Raw genomic sequence first — 24,822 nt, 5'->3', positions numbered from 1 at the left:
TGGGGAAAGTTAACTCAACCTCCACAAGTTACACCACCAACCGGTGCTTCTTTCACCACACCAAAGCTTCCAACTGTGAATGAACATCGGGTGCTAGGCTAGAAAGATGGACCAGAGCCACCAGAAGCTAGAAATCTCAATCCAGTATCCCCTCTTAAAGCCAAGTTCCCCCACAATTATAAAGTCCTTTTTATTAATCAAAATCACAATCACCTTGATTAAAAGGATGGAATATCCCACCCTCAGCAGAAAAAACAATACAGTGATAGAAAACCTCCCCAGCCCTCCCACACCCCAATTAAAAACTAGAAAAAATGCCTGTCCTCTTGGGCTGCGATGCCATGGTAGTCTGACTCCTCTGGGGCACTGCCATGGAGTGGGCTGGCCCCCACAGCACCCTCCACTTCACCTTGGGGAAAGGAGGGGTGCTAATGGTCACAGGCGTTAAAATAGGAGTTCCAGTGGTACCCGTTCCCACACATGCACTTCCTTCCTTTTCCCCAGGGCCTGGACCAAAGGGATAATAGGATAGAAGTGAGCCACAATCAGCAGATTCAGGAGCAGAGACACAGCCTACAGGAGGTCAAGGAGGCTCCCGGCACACCTCCTCCCTCTCCCCCATTTAAAAAAAAGGCATTTTTGGGGTCTTTATCATACCAAAAAAAATGGTTCCTTTCAGACCTGAGAAAAAGACCAAGATGTCCAGTCTGGGCAGGAGAAACTGCACTGAACTCATCTACCCTTGAGCCTCCAGGAACTTCATCTCCAGGGCCATGCCTAAACTAGGTCCCTTTTCTTGACAACCTGCACTGTCCAGAACTGGAGATGGAGAAATACAGGACGAGGAGGTCGGGAGGGCACCCCAGGCCCAGGGGTCCCCCCCATGTTCCCTCAGTCCTCGGGTGGGATGCGCAGGGCAGAGTACACCATCACCCGACTGTCCTCCTGCCGTCGGCCTGCAGAGGGGAAGTGGGGTGAGTCATGGGCAGGGTGGGGATAGAGCACTGACACATGGGGAGACCTGGACAACAAGGGGGTCCCCAGGTGGTGGGGAGAGATGCAGATTCAAGCCCACCAGTCCCTGACGGGCTGCACCCAGGCTGCTCCTGAGAAAGCTTAGAGACTACAGGTCACAAATGGACAACGCCAAACCCGGAAGGAAGTGGGACACATCAGCGAGGAGACGGAGGATGAGGGCAATGGACCCGGGCTGGGGCTGGGTTCAGTCATGGGCAGTGGACAGGCAGATGGGAGCTGTCGGGCGATCAGTCCAGGTAGTCAGTCCTTACACGAAAGGCTGCGCTGGATACTCCGGAGGGAGCCTCCGGCTGTGACGAATGCCCAGAGCCCCATGGAAACGGTGACTGCATAGATGGGCAGCAGGCTGGCCTCATACCAGGGGTTCAGGAATGTCTGAGAATGAGGACAGAAAAGAGGTTAGATTCTCCACGCACCTAACCGCAACATTCACTTTGGGCCTCTGACCCAACTTCCCCTAGACATCCTCCGTTAGACTACTCCGTTTCCCTTCAAAGCACCAACATCTTATAGCTAAGGCAACTTTTGATTTCAGAATCCCTCAAAGGTCTCGTCTCTTTCTATTCACCTCAGGCCTTCTGTGATAATCTGAGTAAGGAATTCAAACTCTCCCCCAGAGCAGGTGACCTCACTGAAGCTGAGGTACCAGAGCTCAGGAGACTACCTTTTTGCCTCCACCCAAGGTAAGCTCAGACTACTTGTTCATGAGAACACATACCCCATCCCACTCACCATTGAATGCTTTCTCCCTGACCGGCCCCTAGCTCCGACTCACCAGTCCTGAAGTCAGAAGGTGACTCCCAACTACCAGGCCCAAAGCCCAGTACCGTCTCCTCTCACAGGCATCAAAGAACACAACTCCCCAAAAGGTATGGAGCAGGATAATGGCTGCTGTCAGAAAAGCTGCAGGGAGGGAGATGGGGAGGAGGTACATCCCTGATCGTCTCCTAGCCTCCTGAGATGGTGAGCCAGAGGAGTCTCCCAGGGAAGGTTAGTAAGTCAGATCAGGGCCAGGGCGGGATAGGGCATACAGGCAAGGTCGGAAGTGAGCCTTACCTGAAGTCAGGAAGTAATAGGGTGAGTCTCCATGGATCCCAACCACACCTGGCCCAAGTGCATCAGCCAAAATATTGATAACAGAGAAGACACCACTGATGATACCGAAGGACAGACCAGAAACTGGGGGGAGGGAGGGTCTCATCAACGACCAGGATCACTACAACCTCATTACCAGTACCTACTTCCCAGGCCCAGGGAAAATTCTATCATACCTACTCTCCCTCCAGACCGCCTCTCCTTGGAAGTCAAGTATGAAGAAAAACACTTAGCACATGTGGATGTTTAGATTACCCAGAAAGGAAGGAGGGGTGTCCAACTCCCTCCTCTGGTCCCTCTCCCTTGGCTCACCATAGGCCATCTGTCGGATGGAGATGGGCGATCTTCCGTCCTCACTTAGTGATGCTAAGCCCTCATCTGCCTTCCTGGGAAATAAAAGGAAAGCAGGGATGTTCCTTTCAGTCTAACACCTCTCTCTAATGCCCCTTATTCCAACCACCATCCAAGGGCTGGCCCACTTCCCACAATGCACACCACTGCCCCCTCTCCCTTCTAGATCACCCCTTGTCCTTACTTAAGGAGCTTGTAGTAGGCAAAACGGAACACTTCCTGTAGAAGGACAGAGACAGCAGCACCAAAAATCAGGAGGCCATACTGGAGCCGTGCATCTGATCGGTCTGTCACATGGACCAAGATGAACCAGACCACAGAGGCCAAGAGCAGGGAAACCAGCCAGAAAAAGGCTCTGAGAAAACACAAGGACAATGAGCGAGGCAAAGATAGGAGCAGCTGGAAAAATCAAGGAGGGAACCAGCCAAGGACGGAATGTATGAAAAGTGGAAGTTAGACTTCCGGATGGTAAGGGAGACAGGGTCCAGATAGGATAAGTGTCTCCAACAGACTCATCTGTAGGAATCTGAAAGCAGCAGAAGGGGTACAAATCTGGTTACAGTCTTCAGTGAGATGAGAGTCAGAGTGTGTGAGTATGAATGAAGGGACAAGGTATCCATTCCAGGATCCTTGGCTGGCTGAGGTCAGCACAGCCCCCTCAATAATCTTGGCCTTGGGCCTTCTCTGACGTTGCCGGAGGACTACAGGAAGAATCGGTGAAATCCCTGGAAGGCGGAAGCCGACTGCGGGAAATTCTCCTAGATCACGATTTGACCCTGTACAACCTTTTCCGACTTCTGTCCCCCAACTTAGGCTCCCAAGCCTGCTCCAGTTCCTCCAGCCCTTTCTGCACCTTTTTCTCTACGTTCGGCCCCGTCTCCACCACTCGACACTCACCCCGCCACCAGGATGATAACCCGAAGAGGGTCTCCGGCTACAGTAATCAGGAAAAGGGCGAAGGCTGGGCCGAACGCGACGAAGGTGCATCCGAAAAACACAGCAGCCCCCATGACTGGACAGCTGGGGGAGGGAAGGAGACCCGGCCAAGGGAGGCGAATGGGAGCAGCGCTCCGAGGGGGAGTCCGCGTGGGGCAGCGACGCAACCCCAGGAGGGGCGCGGTGCAATGTCACCCCCGGACCCCGGGGAAGGGGAAGGGGGGGTGCCGAAACCCCAGACGAAGGTCCGCCCGACCTCGTCTACGGAAGCCGAAGAGGGAACAACCCCCGGTTGCTGCCCCATGGCCACCTCCCATCTAATCCCCACCCCCGGAAGGCCAATGAATACTTGGTGGGGCGGAACTGCAGAGGCGGGGTCGTGGCAGCGTGGCCTTCTGGGAGTTGTAGTTTCACATCCTCGGAACTCTCCACTTGGTACTGGGAGTGGCTTCAAAGAGTAGGACTGGGCCCAATCAGAGCAAGGATTCCGGAGTTCGCTTGCGCCTTAGCCGCGGCTTCCTTTCTTCATTCGGTAGAGAAGGGTGATAACCATCCTACTTATTAGAGGAACTTTGTCTGGAAAAGATCCTGCTTAAATCTAGAGACAAATAAAAAAGAGCACAGGATAGGGGTTGTGGGAAGACAGGGACAGACATTGTTCTTAACTTGAATTAAAGGAAATGACCCAGAGAAGCATCCTGAGGGATCAAAGTTAGGCTTAAAAGTTGGAAATCCTTGGGCAGCCTGGTATAGAAATTATGTCTCAAATGAAGCCTCTACTCGTATTCTGTAATGACAGAATAAGAGAAGCAAGAGGAGCCGGGAGAGAAATATTAGGAAAAATGTTTAGAGGGAATCCTGGAGTCACAAAGCAACTAGAGCAATGGGACCGAGGGGAAATGACATCCTCTCCCAACCCCCACCACCCTCGTCCCAAGCCGAGCTGCTTGGTTCCTTTGATGTCATACTTCCTTTATTTAGAGTCTGGAAAATAAACTTGAGTGGTGTCTTTTCCTCAGACTGGGGAGAGGGATTTCACATTAGCACGAATCATCACTTGTATGAAGACAGATTGGTCCTTAGGAGGCTGCCGAAGAAAGGAGTCCTACGATGGTATCCAATCGTTTTAATCATACTTGAGAAAATCGTTTTTGAGGGTATGCACAAAGCAATAACAAACTAGAGAAAAATTTAAAAGATTACCATATTTCCTGAAGTGATTTATGATGTAATACATGTGTGCCACTCATGTGGGTGTCCCCCAGTGAACTCTGGGGGAGAAAATGGAGAAAAGGGTTTTTGCAAAAAGTTGTTCCCAGGGCTGGAGAGGTGGCTCAGTGGTTAAGAGCACCGACTGCTCTTCCTGAGGTCCTGAGTTCAAATCCCAGCAACCACATGGTGGCTCACAACCATCTGTAATGAGATCTGATGTCCTCTTCTGGTGTGTCTGAAGACAGCTACAGTGTACTTATATATAATAAATAAATAAATCTTTTTTTTTTAAAAAGTTGTTCCCCAAGGTTAAGAGGATGGGAGCATCTTGGCCAGGTTCAAGATTCCATGTGTGCCCTGCTTGTAAGTTCACCAGGCTGAATCTGGGGAAATAGGGAGAAAACCACTCTTCTCTGTGAGCTGTTAACAGAACATCTCCTGACTGTAGGGAACGTCTGTAAACCTATCCCGTGCATGATGAGTCCACAGACACTTGCACGGTGTTCAAGGACTCTTTTTCAATGCTCAGCAAGTGTTTACTAAGTATGTGGGGCTTTTCTTTTGTTTTAATGTTGGTTTATGTGTGTGGCAGGGGTTGTGTCATGCATATCTGTGCAACACAACATGTATGTGCTTGGTGCTCTTGGAGGCCAGATGAGCACATCAGATCTCTCAGAACTAGAGTTACAGATGATTGTGGTCCACGGTGTGGTGCTAGGAATCCAACCTAGGTCCACTGGAAGAGTAGCAATGCTCTCAACCACCAAGCCATCTCTCCAGCCCCTGGTTTTGGGATTTTGAGATATTGTTTCTCTGTGTAGCTCTGGCTGTCCTAGAACTCACTCTGTAGACCAGGCTGGGCTTGAACTCAGAGATCTACCTGCCTCTGCTTCCTGAGTGCTAGATTAAAGGCTTGTGCTACCACTGCCCGGTTGGTATATGTGGGTTTTTTTTTTAAAGATGTATTTATTTATTTCATGTGAGTACACTGTAGCTGCCTTCAGACAGACCAGAAGAGGTCATCGGATCCCATTACAGATGGTTGTGAGCCACCATGTGGTTGCTGGGATTTGAACTCAGGACCTCTGGAAGAGCAGTCAGTGCTCTTAACCACTGAGCCATCTCTCCAGCCCCGGGGGTTTTTAAGATACTTAATTTTCTTCTTGTATTTGCTTTACAAAGTTGACATTCACAACTTTATGCCAAAATATAAGGAGAATAGTCATTTATATTTATAGTCATGTCATCTGATTTCTAATGTATTTTTTGTTTTTGTATGGTGTGTGTGTGTGTGTGTGTGTGTGTGTGTGTGTGTGTGTGTGTGTTTTGTCTATTTGCTTTTGGAGACAGGGTCTATGTAGCCCCGGCTGTTCTGAAACTCACTATGTATATAGAACCAGCTAGCTTCAAACTCATAGAAATCCACCTGCCTCTGCTTCCCAAATGCAGGGATTAAAGGGTTGTGACATCACACCTGGCAGTGTTTTATGTTTCAGTCATCACATCCATGAGATTTCAATTACCTAACAGACTAAACCTAGCTCATTATGCCCAATAAATATGCTCTTGCTTCTGAATTGAACTGAATAAAGACAGGAAACACAGAAGGAGACAGAATGATAAAAACGTGCCATGTGTCTTAAAGCGGTAAGCAGGCATGGCATCCAACAAAGGAAAAGAGAATCTGCCTCCTCTTTTCTTCCATCCTGTGTCCAAGAAGTTGGGGGAAAGGGGCGAGGTGAACATCAAGTGGAGAGAAAAGGACTGACCTTGGCTGTTGTCTGCTGGGGAGGTGGGTGCAGTGAAGAGACTGCCAACTCTACTTCTCCACTGCTTGGTTAAGGTTTTATTAAGAGAGAGAACAGTCAGAGGCGTTAGGAAGAGTTCAGAGCAGAGAGAGAAAGAAGTAGACTGAGCGTGGCCAGCAGACTGGACGTGGCCAGGGCTGTCTGTGAGAGACTTGAGAAGAGCAGGGGCTGGAGGAGAGAAGGAGCTTAGTGAGAGCAGAAGCAGCCAAGAACAGTGAGAATGGGATGCACAGCTGTGGGGAGGAAGCTGGACGGAGCTCTGAGTAGAGGCACTGCCTTTTGAAGGTTGGGAATTGGAGCATCCTTTGGACCTGAGAGTAGGGAGCTTTCTTTTCCTCTGTGTAGACCCAAGTGTCCCGGAACTCAATCTATAAGCCAGGCTGGCCTCCAACTCACATGCTTCTGCCTTCTGAGAGTGGTGAGATTTTTTTTTTTTTTTTTTTTTTTTTTTATCAGCAGCAATGCAGAAGGAAACTTGGGAGTTGAACAATGGTCCATAAACACTGCTTCCATCCTCCAGACAGGACAGGCAGAGAAGAGGCACTATTTATTTACAGTCTAAAAAAAAAGTCCTCACCCTTCCCCTCTCATTCCCACAGTGATAAAAAGGATCATGTTCCCCTCGGAGTAAAGAGCAACCCTGCATGGCAATGGTAACTTAAGGCCTGCAAGAGGGAAGGAGAAAATTTGGGAGAATTGAGAGGGAGGAGCAAAGGAGAGGAGAGGGTAAAGTTTGTTCCCAGCAGTGGGAGCCCTGAGTGAACCTAAGCCAGGGCTAGGGCCTCTCCAGGAATAACAAGTTAGCATCCATGTAGGGGTTGCCTCTTAGTCCAACAGCTATGTAAAGATCGCCTGAGTGAGTAGGCGGAGGATTCTGTCCCCTGGGAGAAGAATCGCTCCAGTGCCCTCCCAACTTCACAGCAGCGGGGGAGGCGGGGTAAGTGTGGTGGGAAACAGAGCAATTTCCTCTCTTTACTTTCACAGTGATAGTGCAAAATCCAGAATGGATGTCCTCTTTATAGCCCTCCTTGTGGCACCACTTGTCCTGGGTAAGTCTCCTTCTGACCCTGGGCTTTTGTTCCAGGTCTTTTACTATAAATGGGATTCGAGAAAAGATGCAAAGAGAGGTACGTCGGGCATTTCAGAAGGGAGCCGAACAGCTTTTCTCAGCCGTTGGAGTCCAGGGGTGGGAGCAGAGCAGGGATCAGGAAGGTGGGGCCAGGAAACCAAAGGCAAAGCAAAGCAAAGTCTTGTCAAAGAAGAGACAGGCTGGTGGACGATGGAGCCCTAAAGAGAGTTCCTTCAGCAACTCTGAACTCAGATTTCTGTTCCTGTCACCACAAAGCTGAGCAGAAGAGCGAGGAGCAGTAAAGGAAAGAAGTGGGCGCTCGAAAGTCGAGGGAGTGAGATTAGTGAGCTAAGCCAGAGCATCTCCTTCCCACAAAGTAAAGAAAACAAACAAACCTTCTATTAGCAAAGACATAGGTGTGAGAGCCAAGCTCGATGGCACATGCCCAGCTCTTGGGACATAGAGGGGAAAGGGTCAAAAATTCAAGGTCGGGAAGTCTCTCTGTGGAGGTCTGAGGGAAGAGTTCGCGCCAGGTAGACGCTGCGCCGTCATCATGGGCAAGGGGGACCCCAACAAGCCGCGGGGCAAGATGTCCTCGTACGCCTTCTTCGTGCAGACCTGCAGGGAGGAGCACAAGAAGAAGCATCCCGACTCGTCGGTCAACTTCGCCGAGTTCTCGACGAAATGTTCGGAGAGATGGAAGACCTTGTCTGCCAAGGAAAAGTCGAAGTTTGAAGATTTGGCCAAGAGCGACAAAGCTCGTTATGACAGGGAGATGAAGAACTATGTTCCTCCCAAAGGTGATAAGAAAGGAAAGAAAAAAGATCCAAATGCTCCCAAGAGACCACCGTCTGCCTTCTTCCTGTTTTGCTCTGAACATCGCCCAAAGATCAAAAGTGAACACCCGGGCCTGTCTATTGGAGATACTGCAAAGAAACGGGGAGATGTGGTCTGAGCAATCTGCCAAAGATAAACAACCGTATGAGCAGAAAGCAGCTAAACTAAAGGAGAAGTATGAAAAGGATATTGCTGCGTACCGTCCCAAGGGCAAAAGTGAAGTAGGAAAGAAGGGTCCTGGTAGGCCAACAGGCTCAAAGAAGAAGAATGAACCAGAAGATGAGGAAGAGGAGGAGGAGGAAGAAGATGATGAAGATGAAGAGGAGGATGAAGAATAAGTATCTGACCTAAAGTGTGGAGTATATGTGCTCAGGCAATTATTTTGCTAAGAATGTGAAATTCAAGTGCAGCTCAACATTAGCTTCAGTATAAAAACTGTACAGATTTTTGTATAGCTGATGAGATTCTTTGTAGAGAAAATACTTTTTTTTTTTTTTTGGTTCTTTTTTTCGGAGCTGGGGACCGAACCCAGGGCCTTGCGCTTCCTAGGTAAGCGCTCTACCACTGAGCTAAATCCCCAGCCCTGAGAAAATACTTTTTAAAAAGAGTTTGTAGCTTTTTCAGGGGCTACAACGTACAGTTAGATTTAAAGCTTTTGATGTTGAATGTTTCTAAATATTTAATGGGTTCTTTAATTTCTTATGAGAGCAAAAAAAAAAAAAAAAACTTCATAGGAATTTGTATTACCAGTAAAAGAATTTTTTTAGGATGTTGCATTTTTGTTTTTTTTTTAAATTTGTAATAAAATAATGTATATTACTAAAAAAAAAATTCAAGGTCATTCTTGACTACATAGTGAGTTCCTGACTAGCCCCAGATAATTAATACACCCTCAGCTGGGTGTGGTGGCCTATGTCTTTAGTCTCAGAACTCTGGAGGCAGAGGCAGGCAGAACTTTGAGTTTGGGGCCATCCTGGTCTACAACGTGAGTTCCAGGACAGCCAGGACTACACAGAGAAACCCTGCCTCAAAAATAAATAAATAAACAAACAAACAAATACCCCTTGTATTAAAAAAAGAAAACCAAGTTTGGGGTGGTGGCTCACTACTTTATGCCAGCACTCCTGAGGCAGAAACAGAAAGGTCTCTCTCTGTGAGTTCTAGGCTAGTTTGGTTTACATGGTGACTTCTAGGTTGGTTAGGGATACATAGCAAACAATGTCTTTTTTTAAAATTAAAAAAAAACAAAAACAAAACCTAAGTATAGGTTGGCTTAGGATAGGAGAAAGCTGGCTGCTTACAGGGACCAGGTCCCAAGAGTAGCTTGGCTCCTTCCCCCCTTTGTTCTCACAGTTAGCCAGGTGTGTCATTGTTTCCTTTTCCTTTAAATCCTATGTCCTTAGCTTGGGGTTGGAGGGATGTGTTTAGAGAAAGCCTAGAATTCTGGATTCAATAATCAAAGCCCTGCAGTGTTAGTTTTGGAAGGGAAGAAAGTTATCATGGGTCATTTGGTCCTGCTGACTTTTTTTTTTTTTCTTCTATTTTCCGGAGCTGGGGACCGAACCCAGGGCCTTGTGCTTGCTAGGCAAGCGCTCTACCACTGAGCTAAATCCCCAACCCCCTGCTGACTTATTTTTAAGGAAGGCGATATGCAGTACACACCTCTAATTCCAGCATTTGGCAGGCAGAGGCAGAAACAAGCAGATCTCTGTGAGTTAGAGGCCAGCCTGATCTACACAGTGAGTTTCAGGACAGCCAGGGCTACATAGACTCTGTATCAAAGAGGGAACAGGTGGGGTATGAAGCAGACTTATGAAAAGTTCTGCTTAGTTAGTAATGAAGTGGAAGTAAACCCAAATCTAAAACATTGAGTGATAGTCTTTTGTGAGAGATGCTGGTAAGACTTCTCCCAAGTATAAAAAATTTGGGAGCATATGGAATCTATATGGCTTTTCTAAAGTTTTGTCTGTCTTCCACTTTTAAAGGGTTTACATACGTCTCCCTTGGGGCTTAGAATATGTGAAAGAATCTGCTTTCTGTCCTGGGAATACTGGCCTCACTGCAGCTGGGAGACTTGGGCCAACTTAGTACAGATGTACAGAGGCAGGGAGACCCTGGAGAGGGGCCAGAGAGAAGGGAAGCTGGGAGATCTGGGCTCAACAACGTGTGCACTGTTGCTAAGGAGCTCCAGATGCTTCTGACCTGTAACTCTTGTCCCCTGCAGGGCAGGAATATGAGGATGAAGAACAGCTGGAAGAGGTTGATTACTATCAAGTGTCGTATTATTATTACACAGTGACCCCTAATTATGGTACGTATGTGAAAGGCTCTGACTCTTGGTGGGGTAGAAAGATTTGAAGACTACTTAGTTCTAAGATTGTCCTTCATTTTGCAAAAGAACAACCGGACCAGTCAAATTTGGCTGTTAACAAAACTTTCAAGACTCTTGGTATTCTTTCTTAGGCTTAGGATTTTTTTAAAAAGTAAGAATTTTATGTGTGTGAATATTTTGCCCACATGTATGTCTGTGCACCACATGTATACCTGGTGCCTTCGCAGGTCAAAAGAGGGCACTGGGTCCCCTGGAACTGGAGTTGCAGATGGTTGGGAGCTGACACGTGGGTCTGAGAACTGAACCCAAGTCCTCTGGAAGAGCAGCCAGTGCCCTTAACCACCGAGTCACTCATCTCTCCAGCCCCTTAAGTTCATTATATTTTTATGTTTTGGAAAATGGCTCGGACAATTTCAAAAATTTCTAACCTGTAAATTATTGTGTATGCTAGATGGACAATATAAATCCATACAAATACTCACAGTTTAAAAAGATTTTGTTTTCAGTATTATTTTAAATTATGCCTATGTGGTAAGGTATGTATTTGTAAATGAAGGACGGTGCTGTGGAGAATAGAGGTGTCAGTTCTCACTGGAGCTGGAGTTATGAGGGGCCAAGAGCTGCCCAGTGTGGATTCTGGCAACTAAACTGGGGTCCTCTGAAAGAGCAATCCATGTTCTTAACTGCCTGGCCATCTCTCTGGCTCGAATTCACAAACATTTTAATGCTAGAGCTAACTAGAAGTAAATTACACCAATGCACTTCACAATGTGGGTTAGGGGAAGCACCCTGAGCATGAGGTTTCTTCCCCTTTCACTTGTTTCTTCTTTTTCTTTTTTCTCTTTTCTCTTTTCCAGATGACTTTAATGTAAACTTCACTGTTGATTACTCCGCGTTTGAGTCAGAGGATAGGTTGGTGAGTGATGTCTCTATCTGAGAGAGCCAGGACAAATAACACCCAAACAGAAACAGGAAGTGCTAAAATGTGAGGCTGGGTGTGGAAGTCCAGTACTTGGGAAGCAGAGGCAGGAAGGTTGTCATGGGTATAAGGTCAACCTAGTCTACACAGCAAGTTCAAGTCCAGCTGTGACTATATAGTAAGACTATCTCAAGGGAAAAAAAGAGGGGCGGGGGGAGAGGGGAGAGAGAAGAGAGAGGAGAGGGGAGAGAGGAGAAGAGAGAGGAGAGAAAGAAAGAAAGAAAGAAAGAAAGAAAGAAAGAAAAGAAAATCTGATAGAAACTAGAATGTGAAGAACAATAATGCCAACCAACCAGAGCTCCCAGGGACTAAACCACTACCCAAAGTCTATACATGGACAGACCCATGGCTCCAGCTGCATATGTAGCCGAGGATGGCCTTGTTGGGTACCAATGGGAGGAGAAACCCTTGCTCCTGCCAAGGCTGGACCACCAGTGTAGAGGAATGCCAAGGGGAGAGGTGGGAAGAGAGGGTGGTTGGGGAGGGGAAACACTCTTATAAAAGAAGGGGAGGGGGATGGGATAGGGGGCTTATGGCCAGGAAACCGGGAAAGGGAATAACATTTGAAATATAAACTTAAAATATCCAATAATAATTAAAAAAAAAGAAAGAAACTAGGATGTGGGTCCCAAATAGACCTTTAACCATAACTGGGAGAAGGAAGCCAGAACCTAGTAGGCTTACTAGTGCCCAGAGGAGGGGCAGTCAAGGGACTTAATGAGTGGAATACATACACACTCAATCTGTGCTTGCCAGGTGCAAACAAGCCCTGAGCTTCAGTTTTAGTCCTGTGGGGTTGGGGTTTGATTAGGAGGCTTGCTTGTAGGAATAGATGAAAAACTCTAACGAGACCATCTATGGAGATACTGGATGGAAGGAGTGATAACTGTTTCCCAATCCTGCCGTGGGCAGAACAGTTTGAATGAGGAGGTAACAACAACAGAAGCGGTGGAGACTAGCGCTTCCTCGTACAGTCTTCATACCGAACCTGTGGACCATCAGAATCCTGTAACCACGAAACCAGTGACTATGAAACCAGTGACCACGAAACCAGTGACTACCAAACAAGTGACTACAAAACAAGTGACCACAGAATCAGTGAGTCAAATGGGGATTGAGGAGGAGGGGAATATGGCATCTCTTACCCAGACAGATCCCAGGACTAGTGACCTGCAGTAGTAAACAGAGGGCAGGTTTTGCATGAAGGGAGAACTATATCATTAATACTGCCATACAGGAATTCTAGTTTGCCTTTCTTTTGCTGTAATAAAACACTGACAAAACCACCTTGAGGAAGACAGGGTTTATTTCATCTTACAACTACCCGGTAAGGCTTCATCACTGAGAGAAGTCAGGGCAGGAGCTCAAGGCAGAAACTGAAGCATAGACTTGGGAGAGGCACTGCTTACTGGCTCGCTCCCATAGCTTGCTCAACTTGCCTTTTTATACCACTTCCCTCCCGTGGGCTGGACGCATCAATCATTAATCAAGAACATTCTCCCAAAGACATTCCCACAATCCAATCTGATGGACACAATTCTCCAATTGAGGCTCCAGCTTCCCATGTGATTGTGGGTGTGTTTGTGTGTGTATGTGTGCATGTGTTGAGACCAGAAGACAACTTTAGGGACTCAGTTTGTTGGGCTCGAGTGGTGTGAGCTGAATTGTTTTGTCAATCCAGATTTTGTTTTCAATAGAACTTGAGACCAATGCAGCTTTTGCTTGCTTTGGTGTTCTGTAAGGAGAAGTGAACTTAGAATTGCTACTATTATGGTAAGAGTGAAAGCGGCTAAAGGAAGAGCCCCAGAATAAATAACTATTTTTGGTGTTTAGGGGAATCTACAGAGGGGAACAGTAAAAAATCAGAAAAAAAAATTGCAAGGGCCTGCATAGATAATTCGAGAATTATGTTTCACCATGTGGGGTTGAGGACAGGAGGCTTCCTTGCAGGATGAAGTGCAGGAAAAAAAGCCTGAATAGGCCACCTGTCGGGATGTTGGATGGAAGCAGGACCAACCAGAAAGACATGCATAGCAAGGCCATATTTTTTTTACTTGAGCATTCTGACTCCGAAGCCCGAAGCCCGTATTTTTTTTTTTTTTTTCTTGTTTTCGGAGCTGGGGACCGAACCCAGAGCCTTGTGCTTGCTAGGCAAGCGCTCTACCACTGAGCTAAATCCCCAACCTAGGCCATATTTTTTTAAAAAAATTGGCTGGTCATGGTGGCAAATGATTTTAATCCCAGCACTCTAGAGGCAGAGGGAAGTGAATGTCTGTGAGTTCAAGGCCAGCCTGCACAGTGAATTCTAGGACAGCTAGGCTACACGAGCTGGCTGTTAGAAAACGTTTTTGATCAGTGAGATAGCTTTTCAAGGTGCTTGCTGACAAGTCTGAGGATCTGGCCCACGTTCGATCCCTGAGTCTTGCTTGGAAGGATAGAAGAGATTCCAAGAGTTGTCCTTTGATCTCCATACTTGTAACATCCTATGCCCTCCCACCTAAATAAGTAAATGGAAAAAAATTACACAAGGCCTTTTATATTTGCATAGTAACACGATATACATCAAGTTAGGCATAAACCTACAGACAGTCTGAAGTGTCAGGCAGGACTTTGGGCTTATAAGCAAGAAGGAGCCCAGTATGTCCTCCAGCAGGGTGAGGACAGTGAAATCAAAATTTGGGAAGCTCTTCGTCTGACTATGGAAGGTGCAAAGGTTTATACTGTCTCAGGAACACCTGCTAAAGGGCTGGACTAGGTGCATGCGGTGCGAATTGAGAGGAAAAAAATAAAGTTAAAAGAAAATGCCTTGCTTATCTTCAGTGATAAAGAAGGAGAATTAAAATAACCTACAGACGTTAATCATGTTCTGAGAGGATCAGTGAGATGGCTCAGCTGGTCAAGATGTCTGCTAGAAGACAATCAGGGTTCGATCCCTAGGTCCCATGTGACGGAAAGGATGAACCCACTCTCCCAAGTTATCTTCTGACCTCTATGCGTGTACTCATGCATGCGCACGCACACACATGCACACACACACACACCCACAAGAAACAGAAATGAAATCTAATAAACATGTTTGAGAAAACGTTTGACCAAAATGGTAACTGTTGGAGGCCAGCGTGGTTTGGAAGGAAAGTGATAAACTGGACAGTCCTGTGTGTGTGTGTTCGGAAGGCGGCTGAACTAGATCAGGAGTAGAGACCTAAGGGCAAAGTTGCATTGTGAAAGTAGAAAGGCCAATGACTAAGTCAGCGGAGGCAGATAAATCAACCAAGGAGCTAGAAAAGGCAGGCAGACCGCCAAGTTTGAGGAATAGGGACTAGAAGAGAAAGCTTGATATAATCAATCAAAAGCTACTGAGACCAGCTCTGAAAAAAAAGAAAAAAAAAAAAAAGCTACTGAGAGCCCGAAGAGGAGAAGCATGGGTGTCCCCAAGAATGTCGTTTGAGTCGTTAAGAGAAAGTTAATTTTGTGGAATAAGCGATTGCAGAGTGTTAGCTGGGTGAGGTGTCCACGACCCCAAAGGCAGAGGCAATTGATCTCTGATTAGAGGCCTGCCTGGACTCTAAGTGGATAACCTATCTTAAGAGGAGGGAAGGCCTGTGAAGTGACACATGCTTTGACCCCAGCACTAGGGAGGCTGAGGCAGGTGGAGCTCTGAGTTCCAGTCCGGCTTGGCCTACAGAGCAAGTTCCAGGATGGCCAGGGCTATGCAGAGAGACTCTGTCTCAAAACAAAACAAAACCAAAATAGCAATACGACTTTATACTTAATAAAGGGCAAAAGGACCAAAGAGCAGCATGCATTCAGTTGAACAGAAATGGAGGATTCAGGTTTGGGGATTTAGCTCAGTGGTAGAGCACTTGCCTAGCAAACGCAAGGCCCTGGGTTCGGTCCCCAGCTCCGGAAAAAAGAAAAAAAAAAAAAAAAAAAGAAATGGAGGATTCAGTAATGTTGACGACAAGCAGAAGCTGACAGTAAACACCCCACACACATTTGTAAGTGTGAGGTAGGTTCTCTACAGATGGTAAGCCCCTCTTAATCCCAGGAAGTAAGTCTCATTCATATCTCCCTTCCCCAAAAAGCACCCAGCACAGTGACTAGTACAAAGTCATGCACGCAAAGGGTTAAAAATATGAAATGTTATTGAGAGTTGTGGCCTCCCAAGTAGGAAGAATTTTTATTGTGATAGGAAGGAGGGCGGGATCTCCTTTGAGACCAGAGGTAAAGAAGAAAGGGGTTAGTGTAAAAAGGTGGCTGTCTTCCTGGAGAGGGAATGGAAATTGCTAGAAGGGTGACAATGACCTATTTGTGTATGTGGGGGGTGTTTTAGCAGAGTCCAGATCAGAATGATGCCATATCCGCTCTGCAGAGTCCTGTGTCCTGTCTTCTGTTATGGATTCTCCTTCAAGGAGGGGTGCATTTTATGTAGAAGGTAAGGGGGCAGTCACTGGCTTTGGTGGGGTGCTGTAGAGTAATTCTTACCAATTATCTTTGGCTTATATTTCCAACCTGGACATCAGTTCTCATACGATTAAAGGAGGAAGCCGGGGGGTTGGGGATTTAGCTCAGTGGTAGAGCACTTGCCTAGCAAGCGCAAGGCCTTGGGTTCGGTCCCCAGCTCCGAAAAAAAGAAAAAAAAAAAAAAAAAAGAAGGAAGCTGGATCATCTTTAGAAATGTCTAATTATCTGATCTTGAAGAAATGTGAAAGATGTTGAAGAAAAGACTTTTGTGATGTCATTTTTTTTATTCAGACCTGGGAGGACTTTCAAGACCTCCTAGGAGAGGCAAGCTGAATGGAGAAGCCTTTTTTTTTTTTTTTTTTTTTTTTTTTCCGGAGCTGGGGACCGAACCCAGGGCCTTGCGCTTGCTAGGCAAGTGCTCTACCACTGAGCTAAATCCCCAACCCCCGAGAAGCCTTTTTCAAACTCCTAACAAGCCTGGAAAATCAGAGTTGGTTCCATTCTGCCCAGGTTTGAAGTTATAGCAGGTGCCAGAGGTCAAAATGGGTGTGTCCTACAACCCTGTAGAGCCAAGAGGCAAAGTTCAACAGGAGGAGGAAGGAGGCAGGAAGGGGCACATCTTTCTCAACAAATAGGGTGGAGAATCCATCTTAGAACATGAAATCTGTGGCATGTCATAGAGGTGGGAGCAGAGAGACTTCCTTGGCTTTCTGCTCTTTTCTTTTATTTATTATTTTTAATTATATGTGTGTATGTGTGGGGGCGTGTGTTCACATGAGTACAGGTACTCAGGCCAGAAGCACCAGAGTTCCTGAGGAGAATTACAGGGGTTTGTGAGTCACCTGACATGAGCGCAGGGACTGGGGCTTAGGTCCTCTGTGAAAGCGATGTTTTCTTAAATACTGAGCCAGCTACCCTGACCCTCTTTTTATTCCCCCTCCCAGGTGAGAGAAGGCTGCTATGACTCTTCGGACTAGAATTCTTTGGCAAGAATTTGGATGGAAAATAAAAAATTAAGTTTTGCCTGCTTCTTAATGAGAGTCTGTTCTGAAGTCAACACTGACATATACACCAAGACTTAGGGGCATGAAGGGCAGATTAGAAAGAGAATTACAAGCCAAAGAGGCAGTGGAGGGCAGAGCTCTGAGTTCAAGGGTCAGCCTCCTCTACAAAATGAGTTCCAAGGCAGCCAGAGCTACACAGAGAAACTGTCTTGAAGAAAAAAAAATAGGAATTAGATACCAATTAATTAGACAGGATTATACCATATAGAGTAGAATAGAGAATATTCACAGATAACAAGTTCATTCTAAGCCTGTAATTCTATTTTTTGTTTCTTTTTTCTGAGGGTTCCATGTGGCTCAGGTTGGTCTTGAACTATCTCCTTGCATCGAACCCTTAGAATCACAGAAGGCATGAGCCACCACACCTAGATTCCTTCTATTTTATTTGATAGTCTTGAAATTGTGTTTGGGGAAACAGTGCTGAGGTTTAATTTAGAAATCCTTTTCCTTTTACAAAATAACCACATTGCTAAATATAAGTAAAAAAGCATTAGAACATATTTAAAATAACCACACGTCCCCCAAACCATGACTTATATATCCCTGTCCAACTTTTTCTTTCAGTAAGACTGCGTTTAAAAAAAAAAAAAAAAAAAAAAAATCTGTTCTCTAGACCCTAATCAGAACTAGAGTGCCCCCTTGCGATTGCGATTCCCCTGCTGTCTTCGGTCTACAGGGTCCTGTTCTCCATTGTCTGTCCTTTAACTGTGACACGGTGCAGCGGATGTTAATGTCTATGGGTGACTCTCTAAACTCTGGACTTACTCTTTTCCTTCCTCAACGTCTTTCCAGTTTTCTCAAAGGTACACATAAACTGAATCCAGATAAAGCCATAACCTTGAGGATCAAAGATCTACTCTACTCTGTTCTCTGTACTGAGAATCATTATTCTAAGTGAAGGGTCCAAAGGGACCGGGGCAGAAAAGTCAGGGACAAGTTCGGCTATGACCTCTAGAGTCTTGGCGGGCTGGCATCTGAGCTGGTAACGTGCGTGGCAAGTTATGTAAGAACCGACTGGAGAAGCCGCGCGGCGGGAGCCCCGGAGAGGACGCGGTGTTCCGGCCGCAGTCCCCACCCTCCTCGCCCAGCAGGGCAGGAGGCACCCAACTTGGTGGCGAGGAGGGGAGGATGAAAGAGCGGGGAGTCACGAGGGCGAGCCGCCGACAAGGGAACGGATGCCCGGCGTCACACGTCCGTTGTCACACACGTTGCGGACACGAGTTGCTGACGGCTTCCACGTGCTGCGCCCGTGCGCGGAAGCGCTCAGAGGGGCTCACGTCCCGGGGCGCCACCTCCGTGGCTCGGCCCCGCTCTGCACACTCCAGCCGCCCGTCTCCCGCGCAGTGCCGTCCTATTTAAGGCTACGAGCTCCACCCTTTTCCGCCCCTTCCTTCATTTTCACTTTTTTCCATCCTCCTTTTTATCACCCGAGGAGCCGCATGTACGGGCGGAGCATGGACTGCTTCCCATCCAGCCAATCACCACTTGGCTGCCTCTCTATTGGCCGAGCCCCCGCGTGCTTCAGCAAATGGGCTGTGAGCAGCTGTATCTAGAGTCACGTGTTGCCGGCAAAGTATCCAATGAGAGCACAAGGTCTGTGTACGCAGGGGGAGGCACGTGCAGAGCCGCACGTGTCTGGGAGGGGGAAGGGGCGGGACCCACAGAGTGAGGCGGAGGTGGGTCGGCTAGACCCGCACAGACGGTGAAGGAGCTGGATACCGACAGGACTGAGCTGACAGACCCAGGTAAGCGGACGAGAGCCAAGCGTTCTCCGGAAGACGACCCGGAGCGGGTGGGCTTGTTAAGACCGCAGATCGGGATGTTGGGAGGTATTGCATCACCTGGCGGGTGCGATCATAGACTGACCGGCGCAGTGCACCTGATGGTGATGGATGTGAAAGCTACAGAGCCGGGTGTCCATGGGGGCGGTACTCTAGGGACCTGAGGTGGGTTCTGGTGCGCAGAGCATCCTCTAGCGAGTGCCGGTTTTTAGGTCGATAAGCTCCCTATGAGGTCTGGCTGGGAACAGCCCAGAAATGCAGGCTGAGGGGAAGGTGTAAAGTCGGTTATTCACTGTGAACCCAAGGGAGGAAAGGCTTTGTGGGGTCAAGAGCTCTGCGTGTGCTGGCGGTCTAGATTTTAAATGCGGCTGGAAGAGCAAGTCTTTTATTTTCCTTATTTCTTTTGAGAACGGGAAAACAAAAACAACAAAACAGAGCAAAGCAAAAACGATGTTACTCTGTCTAGAATGCCCCAGTCTCCCAGTCCTTTTCCTAATCTTCGACTCTGATTTCAGACTCCCTCGCTTTGCTTTTTCAATTGCAGGTTCTGATCTTTGGTACTACGGGAGCTGCTCTTCAGCCCCCTGCTCCTGGACCTATGGATTCTCCATCTAGCGTTTCTTCTTATTCCTCCTCCTCTCTCTCCCCGTCATTTTCCACGTCCCCTGTGAACAGTGACTTTAGCTTCCCATCTGATAATGAGAGGGAGGGCATGCGCACCCGTGAGCTCAGGCCAGACACTGTGGGGCAGAGAGGAGGTTCCAGGCCCAGTCCAGGCCCCATCCGCTGCCGACACCGACCCAGGGTTTCTAGTAACCAACATACAGCATCTCACCTGGAACAGCAAGGATCTGAAGTCAAAAGATCAAGAGACGGTGAATTGGAGACAAGTCTAAACACCCAGGGATGTACTACAGAGGGAGACCTGCTCTTTGCTCAAAAGGTAACAGAAAGCAGAGAAGGTAGTGCAGTGTCAAACACCTGATTGATTGATAAGGACCTAAGATGGTGGTATTGACTGCCAGATTCATTACAGCAGATAAATCACTGCTGGTCTCATAGTCTTGTGCTGTTTTTCTACAGTGTAAAGAACTCCAAGGGTTCATACGGCCCCTCACAGACCTACTGAACGGATTAAAAATGGGTCGCTTTGACAGAGGTAATAACCTGATTGATTACATTTCTGGGTGGTAGCCCCCTTCTCTGAGTGACATCTTACATTTCTCTTTGGGAATCTGCGACTTAATTTCTTCATGTGAATTCATTTGAACCCCGTCTATGTCTGTCTTTCCTTTACATTTACCTCAATCCCCACCTCTGCTGCTTCTCTCATGCTGAGAGTGAACCTAGAGTTTTGCCATCCGTTCCACAGACACTGAGCTACATCCCACGCCCTCTAATCACCCTCCCTCTTTCACCCTAGGATTAAGTAGCTTCCAACAGAGCGTGGCCATGGACCGGATCCAGCGTATAGTGGGTGTTTTACAGAAGCCTCATATGGGGTAAGTCTCCCTCTTTCCTTCCTCCTCTTCTGGGTATCTTACTGAGGGAGGCCTGTATAAGTCTCTGTTTCTTTTTTCGCAGAGAGCGTTATCTAGGAACCCTGCTGCAGGTGGAAGGCATGCTAAAGACTTGGTTTCCTCATATAGCTGCCCAGAAATCATCCTTAGGAGGAAGCAGGCATCAGATAAGCAAGGTAGGAACCTAAAAACCAGGGATGAGCCAGGGGAAGAATCCAGGATGGACTGTGTCTGGCGAATGCTCCCCTTCCATTTTCCTTCTGTTCCTTTTTTCTCTCTGAGGGAAGGGCACGCCCGCCTAACTTTGTGCATTACTATGATCTTTAGATTAGCCTAGGTGTTGGCTCTATTCTGATGAGATCCCACGAAATTTACCCCTGCCCTCCTGTTGAAGATCTGTTTTCTGCACAGATACAGAATGACTCACACAGAAAGATGCCTCCATTTTTCTCTACAGACCCTTTCTTCTTGCCCTCCTCCCCAAACCCTTCCTTCCCCATCTTTTGACTTCTGTCAACATGACTTTAACTAAACCTTAGACAGTGGGTTTCTTTTTCTTTCTTTCCTTTCTTTCTTGTTTGTTTGAAAACAGGGTTTCCCTGTGTAGTGACTGACCTGCAGCTTGCTCTGTAGCCCAGGCTAGCCTTGAACAGAGATGCATCTGCCTCAGCCTCCTGAGTGCACACCATCATGCCCAGCCAAATCAACTACAGTTTCTAGTGATGTGGAAATGACCGATTGAAAAATTAACAGGCTCATGCCTCATAAAGACCTAAACATGGGAAATTAATCACAGATATTAAATGTCAGTTCAACTTCTCTGGCTGGTGGTGTGGTTTATGAGACTGTTTTCCTGCCACACTGTGGGCCCTGGATTTGATTTAAGGAAGTTGAAGAGGAATCGTTGTATAAATAGTGAGCCACGGGGCTCTTCTCCTGTCCATTTCTAGTGGCCTCATACAGTGTTACGCAGAGTCGCCTCCGACTTTCTGTTGAATGGATGGAAGCATTACTTGATTGCTAAAATCTTTACTTCATCATCTCTTGGCAAGAACACACCTGTTGCACAAAACAACGTTTGTTTGCACTGCACAATGAGTTCTCAAGGAAAGCAAAGGTCTAAGCTTAAGTGGAGCTCCTCTGTAAGCTTTTTAAACTCTTGTCTCTCCTTTATTCCCATTCTCTAGCACTTCCCTAGCCACCACAGTGATTCAGGTGCTTCTTCTCCTGCGCCTCTCATAGGGAAGATGGGCCAGACACAGCTGGGACATTTAGTTTTGAAACCAAAGCAGCCTTGGCATCTCACAGGATGGCCGGCTATGAACCTCACCTGGATCCATGACACTCCAATTTGTAACCCTCCCCTCGGTTCCCAAGGCTCCACCTCTGGCCACAGCCCCAACGGCACTGGAGCCAGCATTGGCGTCATCCTTGTCCTCCAGAAAGGAGGACAGCCCTTCACCCATTCTGCCCCGGGCACTCCAATCCCACCAACTACACTGTCTCCTGTCCTCCCTGGTGATCTGAGGAAACTGTCGGGAGAGGAGCCTCGCTGCCACAGTTTGCCAGTAACGCTGCCATCAGACTGGAGGTGCATCCTTTGTCCCCCTGTCCTACCTACCGCAGATCGAGAGGTGACTACAGGACACCAGAGCCACAGATGATGAACCATCCTCCAGTTGCTCAGACCCTCAGCCCTAACCCAGGCTCTGCAACTTCCCCTGGATCCCAACCTGTATAAATATGTTTGTATAAATATGTTTGTGTGTATTTTTTTTTTTTTTTTTACTTTTAATGTATTTGCGGTGAGGAAAAATAAATCCTTTCTGATTAAAGACACTTTTTTCACTTAAACATTTTTCTGACTGTTGTAAATTGAAAACTTTGAGCCTGGGGTACCATAAATCTCACCCACTGAGCTTCTGAAAAATAGGACAGATGTGTTCTCAGACACGAGCTCCACAAGGCTGGGCTCATACAAGACCTGTGAGGGAGCACCCCTGGGAGGGAGCACCCCTGGGACACTTAAGAGGTGCGGAGCTGAAGCGCTTTGGTTTTCTGTCTGTTCGCACTCAGAAACTAGTGCCTCCCCTTTGTGTCTGTCTCTGTGGAATCTCCCAGCTGGCCAGACAAGCAGGTTCTTCTACTCTGGCACACTTCTGCTTTGATGGGAGCTGTTGATGCTTGGGGGTGAACGTACATGTAACCTGTTGCTGCCTCCAGAGGAGGGGAAGCCCAGACAATCACCAGGGTGCCAGTTTTGAAGAGGGCATAGTGCCCTAGAATTACTGAGGTCAGGGTAGGAGGTCTCTGGGCCACATCCCTACAACAGCTCTAAGTGCTAACTGAAGCTCAAGGGTGACTAACTGCAGCCCATGAATGGATCCACTCCTCTCTGTGTAGTCCTTCCTTCCTATTTGTCCTACTTTCTACCAAAACCATTTCTCTCTCCTCTTCAGCCTTCCCGGAGCATCAGATAACTGTCTTCTTAGTCATTGCTTCCTAGCTGCTCAGCGTGCTTCTCAGTAGTCAGCTTTCTCCCATTCCTCAAGCCTGGTGTTCTTGTAAATAAATCACCTCCCTTTATTTCAGAGAATATGACCTCCTTTCTGAGGCAAACCTTTATTTGTGCAGGTCAGGCTGGCCTGGAAATCAAAATGATCCTGGTTCCCCACAAATACGGTGTGAAACACCAATCTTAGCTCCATTTATGATTTTGATGGCTTTTTATATCTTTTTTTTTTTTTTTTTTTGAGACAGGGTTCTCACTGTGTAGCCCTGATTGGCCTAGAGCTTGTCTCACAGACCGGACCTTCCTCTGCCTCCTGAGTGCGGGGGTTAAAGGAGGCATGAGCCACCGTGCCTGGCTCATTCTATTTTATTTTTTTTAAGATTTATTTTATGTGTATGATCATTTGCCTGAATGTATGTGCACCATATGCATGGCTGATATCCAAGGGGGTCAGAAGGTTCCCTGGAATTTAATTATAGATGTTTGAGGGCCAAACATGTTTGAGGTGCAGGGGGCCAAATTCAGGTCCTCTGCAAGACAACAAGCATCTCTCCAGTCCTCTGGATTACCTTTTATTTGTGAAACTTGTAACTTATATTTCTTATCCACACTAATTACTTCCCCTGTGTCACCAGTTATTGGCTTGCTGAAAATACCTCTTGAGCCAAAATATCCCCTTTCTCCTCTTTGCACTATGGTTCTGCTCTATCTCACTACCACCCAGTGCTAGGGACTGAACTCTGGTTCCCATGCATGCTAGGCAAGTGCTCTATCACAAACTCTACAGCCCCCAATATGCACCGTAATTCCTCAGTGTTTTTTCTAGTACCTCATCACCACTGCAGCCAACTGTCTGCAGCCCAGCTCACACTGCTTTCGTTCTGTTGCACCTTCCAAAGTAACTAATAAGCCCATAAAATCAGCACTAAAGTGTTTTATAACATACCTAACCCCAATCAATAGTGAAACCCAGGAACCTTCACAAAGCCTGTGTGCTGTATCACTTGACACTTAATGCTACCTTCTGAAACTTTCCTACCTTAGATCTTGTGACTACACACAGTCCCAACTCTCCTCTTACCCAACTGGCAGCACCTTCTAGGTTTCTTAATGGCCCCATTCCCACCCACCACAGAGTGTGGGTGTTCTCTAAGGCTCCAGTCTTGGCTTTTCTCTCTATATATTCAATCATCTTAACTTTGCATCATCTGTCCTAAGGCGGCAGACTGAAGGTATGCATTTCTGCTGGGGAGTTTATATACTGCTAATACAAAAGTGACTGAAGGGGCCAGCAGCATGGTTCAGCAGATAAAGGTCCTTGTAAGGCCTTCCTGAGCTGGACACCCATATTCCACATGGTGGAAGGAGAGAGCCCACAAGTTGTCTTCTGACCTCTGCACATGCATATAACCATGTAGGTTCGCACGCGCGCGCGCGCGCACACACACACACACACACACACACACACGTTTTTGTTGGGTTTTAACTGCTGAGGGCTACAGAGATAGTCAGGAGTTAAGAGCACCTATTGTTCTTGCAGAGGGCCAAAGTTCAGTTTCCAACTTCAATGCCTCCAAGTTTTAAGCCTACTTATCTAGAAAAATGTTGCCATCATATATTTCACTATCAGAAAAGGAGAGTAATATTGTGTGTGTGTGACCGTGCGTGCGCACACATGAGCTTGCACAAAAGCCGCATGGTGGCTTGCAAACCTTTGTAATTCCAGTTGCAGGGTATCTGACCTACTATGGTACATATCCATGCAGGCAAAGCACTCTTACATATACATAAACACAAATATTTTTTAATTTTTTTTTATTTTTT

At 47.1% G+C, this 24,822-nt stretch overlaps 3 protein-coding genes and 1 pseudogene across 11 annotated transcripts; 3 read left to right on the top strand and 1 right to left on the bottom strand.

Moving 5' to 3' along the window:
* Nucleotides 1-176: 176 nt before the first annotated feature.
* Aph1a (aph-1A gamma-secretase subunit) lies at nt 177-3,703 on the bottom strand. 2 transcript variants are annotated; one of them, XM_087628941.1, is made up of 7 exons: nt 3,382-3,703; nt 2,669-2,839; nt 2,446-2,519; nt 2,095-2,217; nt 1,814-1,941; nt 1,290-1,413; nt 177-956 (listed from the first exon to the last, which is right to left on the bottom strand). In XM_087628941.1, the coding sequence occupies exons 1-7, from the start codon at nt 3,492-3,494 to the stop codon at nt 892-894; spliced, it is 798 nt and encodes a 265-aa protein (XP_087485067.1). In that variant the 5' UTR covers nt 3,495-3,703; the 3' UTR covers nt 177-891.
* A 3,716-nt stretch (nt 3,704-7,419) lies between these two features.
* Nucleotides 7,420-17,156, top strand: C2h1orf54 (similar to human chromosome 1 open reading frame 54). 6 transcript variants are annotated; one of them, NM_001399779.1, is given in 6 exon segments: nt 7,420-7,489; nt 10,571-10,657; nt 11,536-11,594; nt 12,570-12,725; nt 15,994-16,092; nt 17,066-17,156. In NM_001399779.1, coding segments are annotated over 5 exon segments (444 nt in total). In that variant the 5' UTR covers nt 7,420-7,443; the 3' UTR covers nt 16,090-16,092; nt 17,066-17,156.
* LOC147996420 (high mobility group protein B2 pseudogene) lies at nt 8,045-8,826 on the top strand (annotated as a pseudogene). The gene has a single exon (XR_015676562.1). The product of XR_015676562.1 is annotated as a high mobility group protein B2 pseudogene (transcript).
* Nucleotides 17,157-18,834: 1,678 nt separating the features above from the next.
* Ciart (circadian associated repressor of transcription) lies at nt 18,835-22,340 on the top strand. Of its 2 annotated transcripts, NM_001134593.1 has the most exon segments (6): nt 18,835-18,930; nt 19,511-19,909; nt 20,050-20,125; nt 20,390-20,468; nt 20,551-20,662; nt 21,674-22,332. In NM_001134593.1, coding segments are annotated over 5 exon segments (1,089 nt in total). In that variant the 5' UTR covers nt 18,835-18,930; nt 19,511-19,564; the 3' UTR covers nt 22,151-22,332.
* Nucleotides 22,341-24,822: the final 2,482 nt, after the last annotated feature.

Source organism: Rattus norvegicus, chromosome 2 (assembly GCF_021556685.1).
Source record: "Rattus norvegicus strain SHRSP/BbbUtx chromosome 2, alternate assembly SHRSP_T2T, whole genome shotgun sequence".
NCBI lineage: Eukaryota > Metazoa > Chordata > Mammalia > Rodentia > Muridae > Rattus > Rattus norvegicus.
The sequence above is the reverse complement of the archived record's forward strand: the minus strand, read 5'-3'. Positions and strand labels throughout refer to the sequence as shown.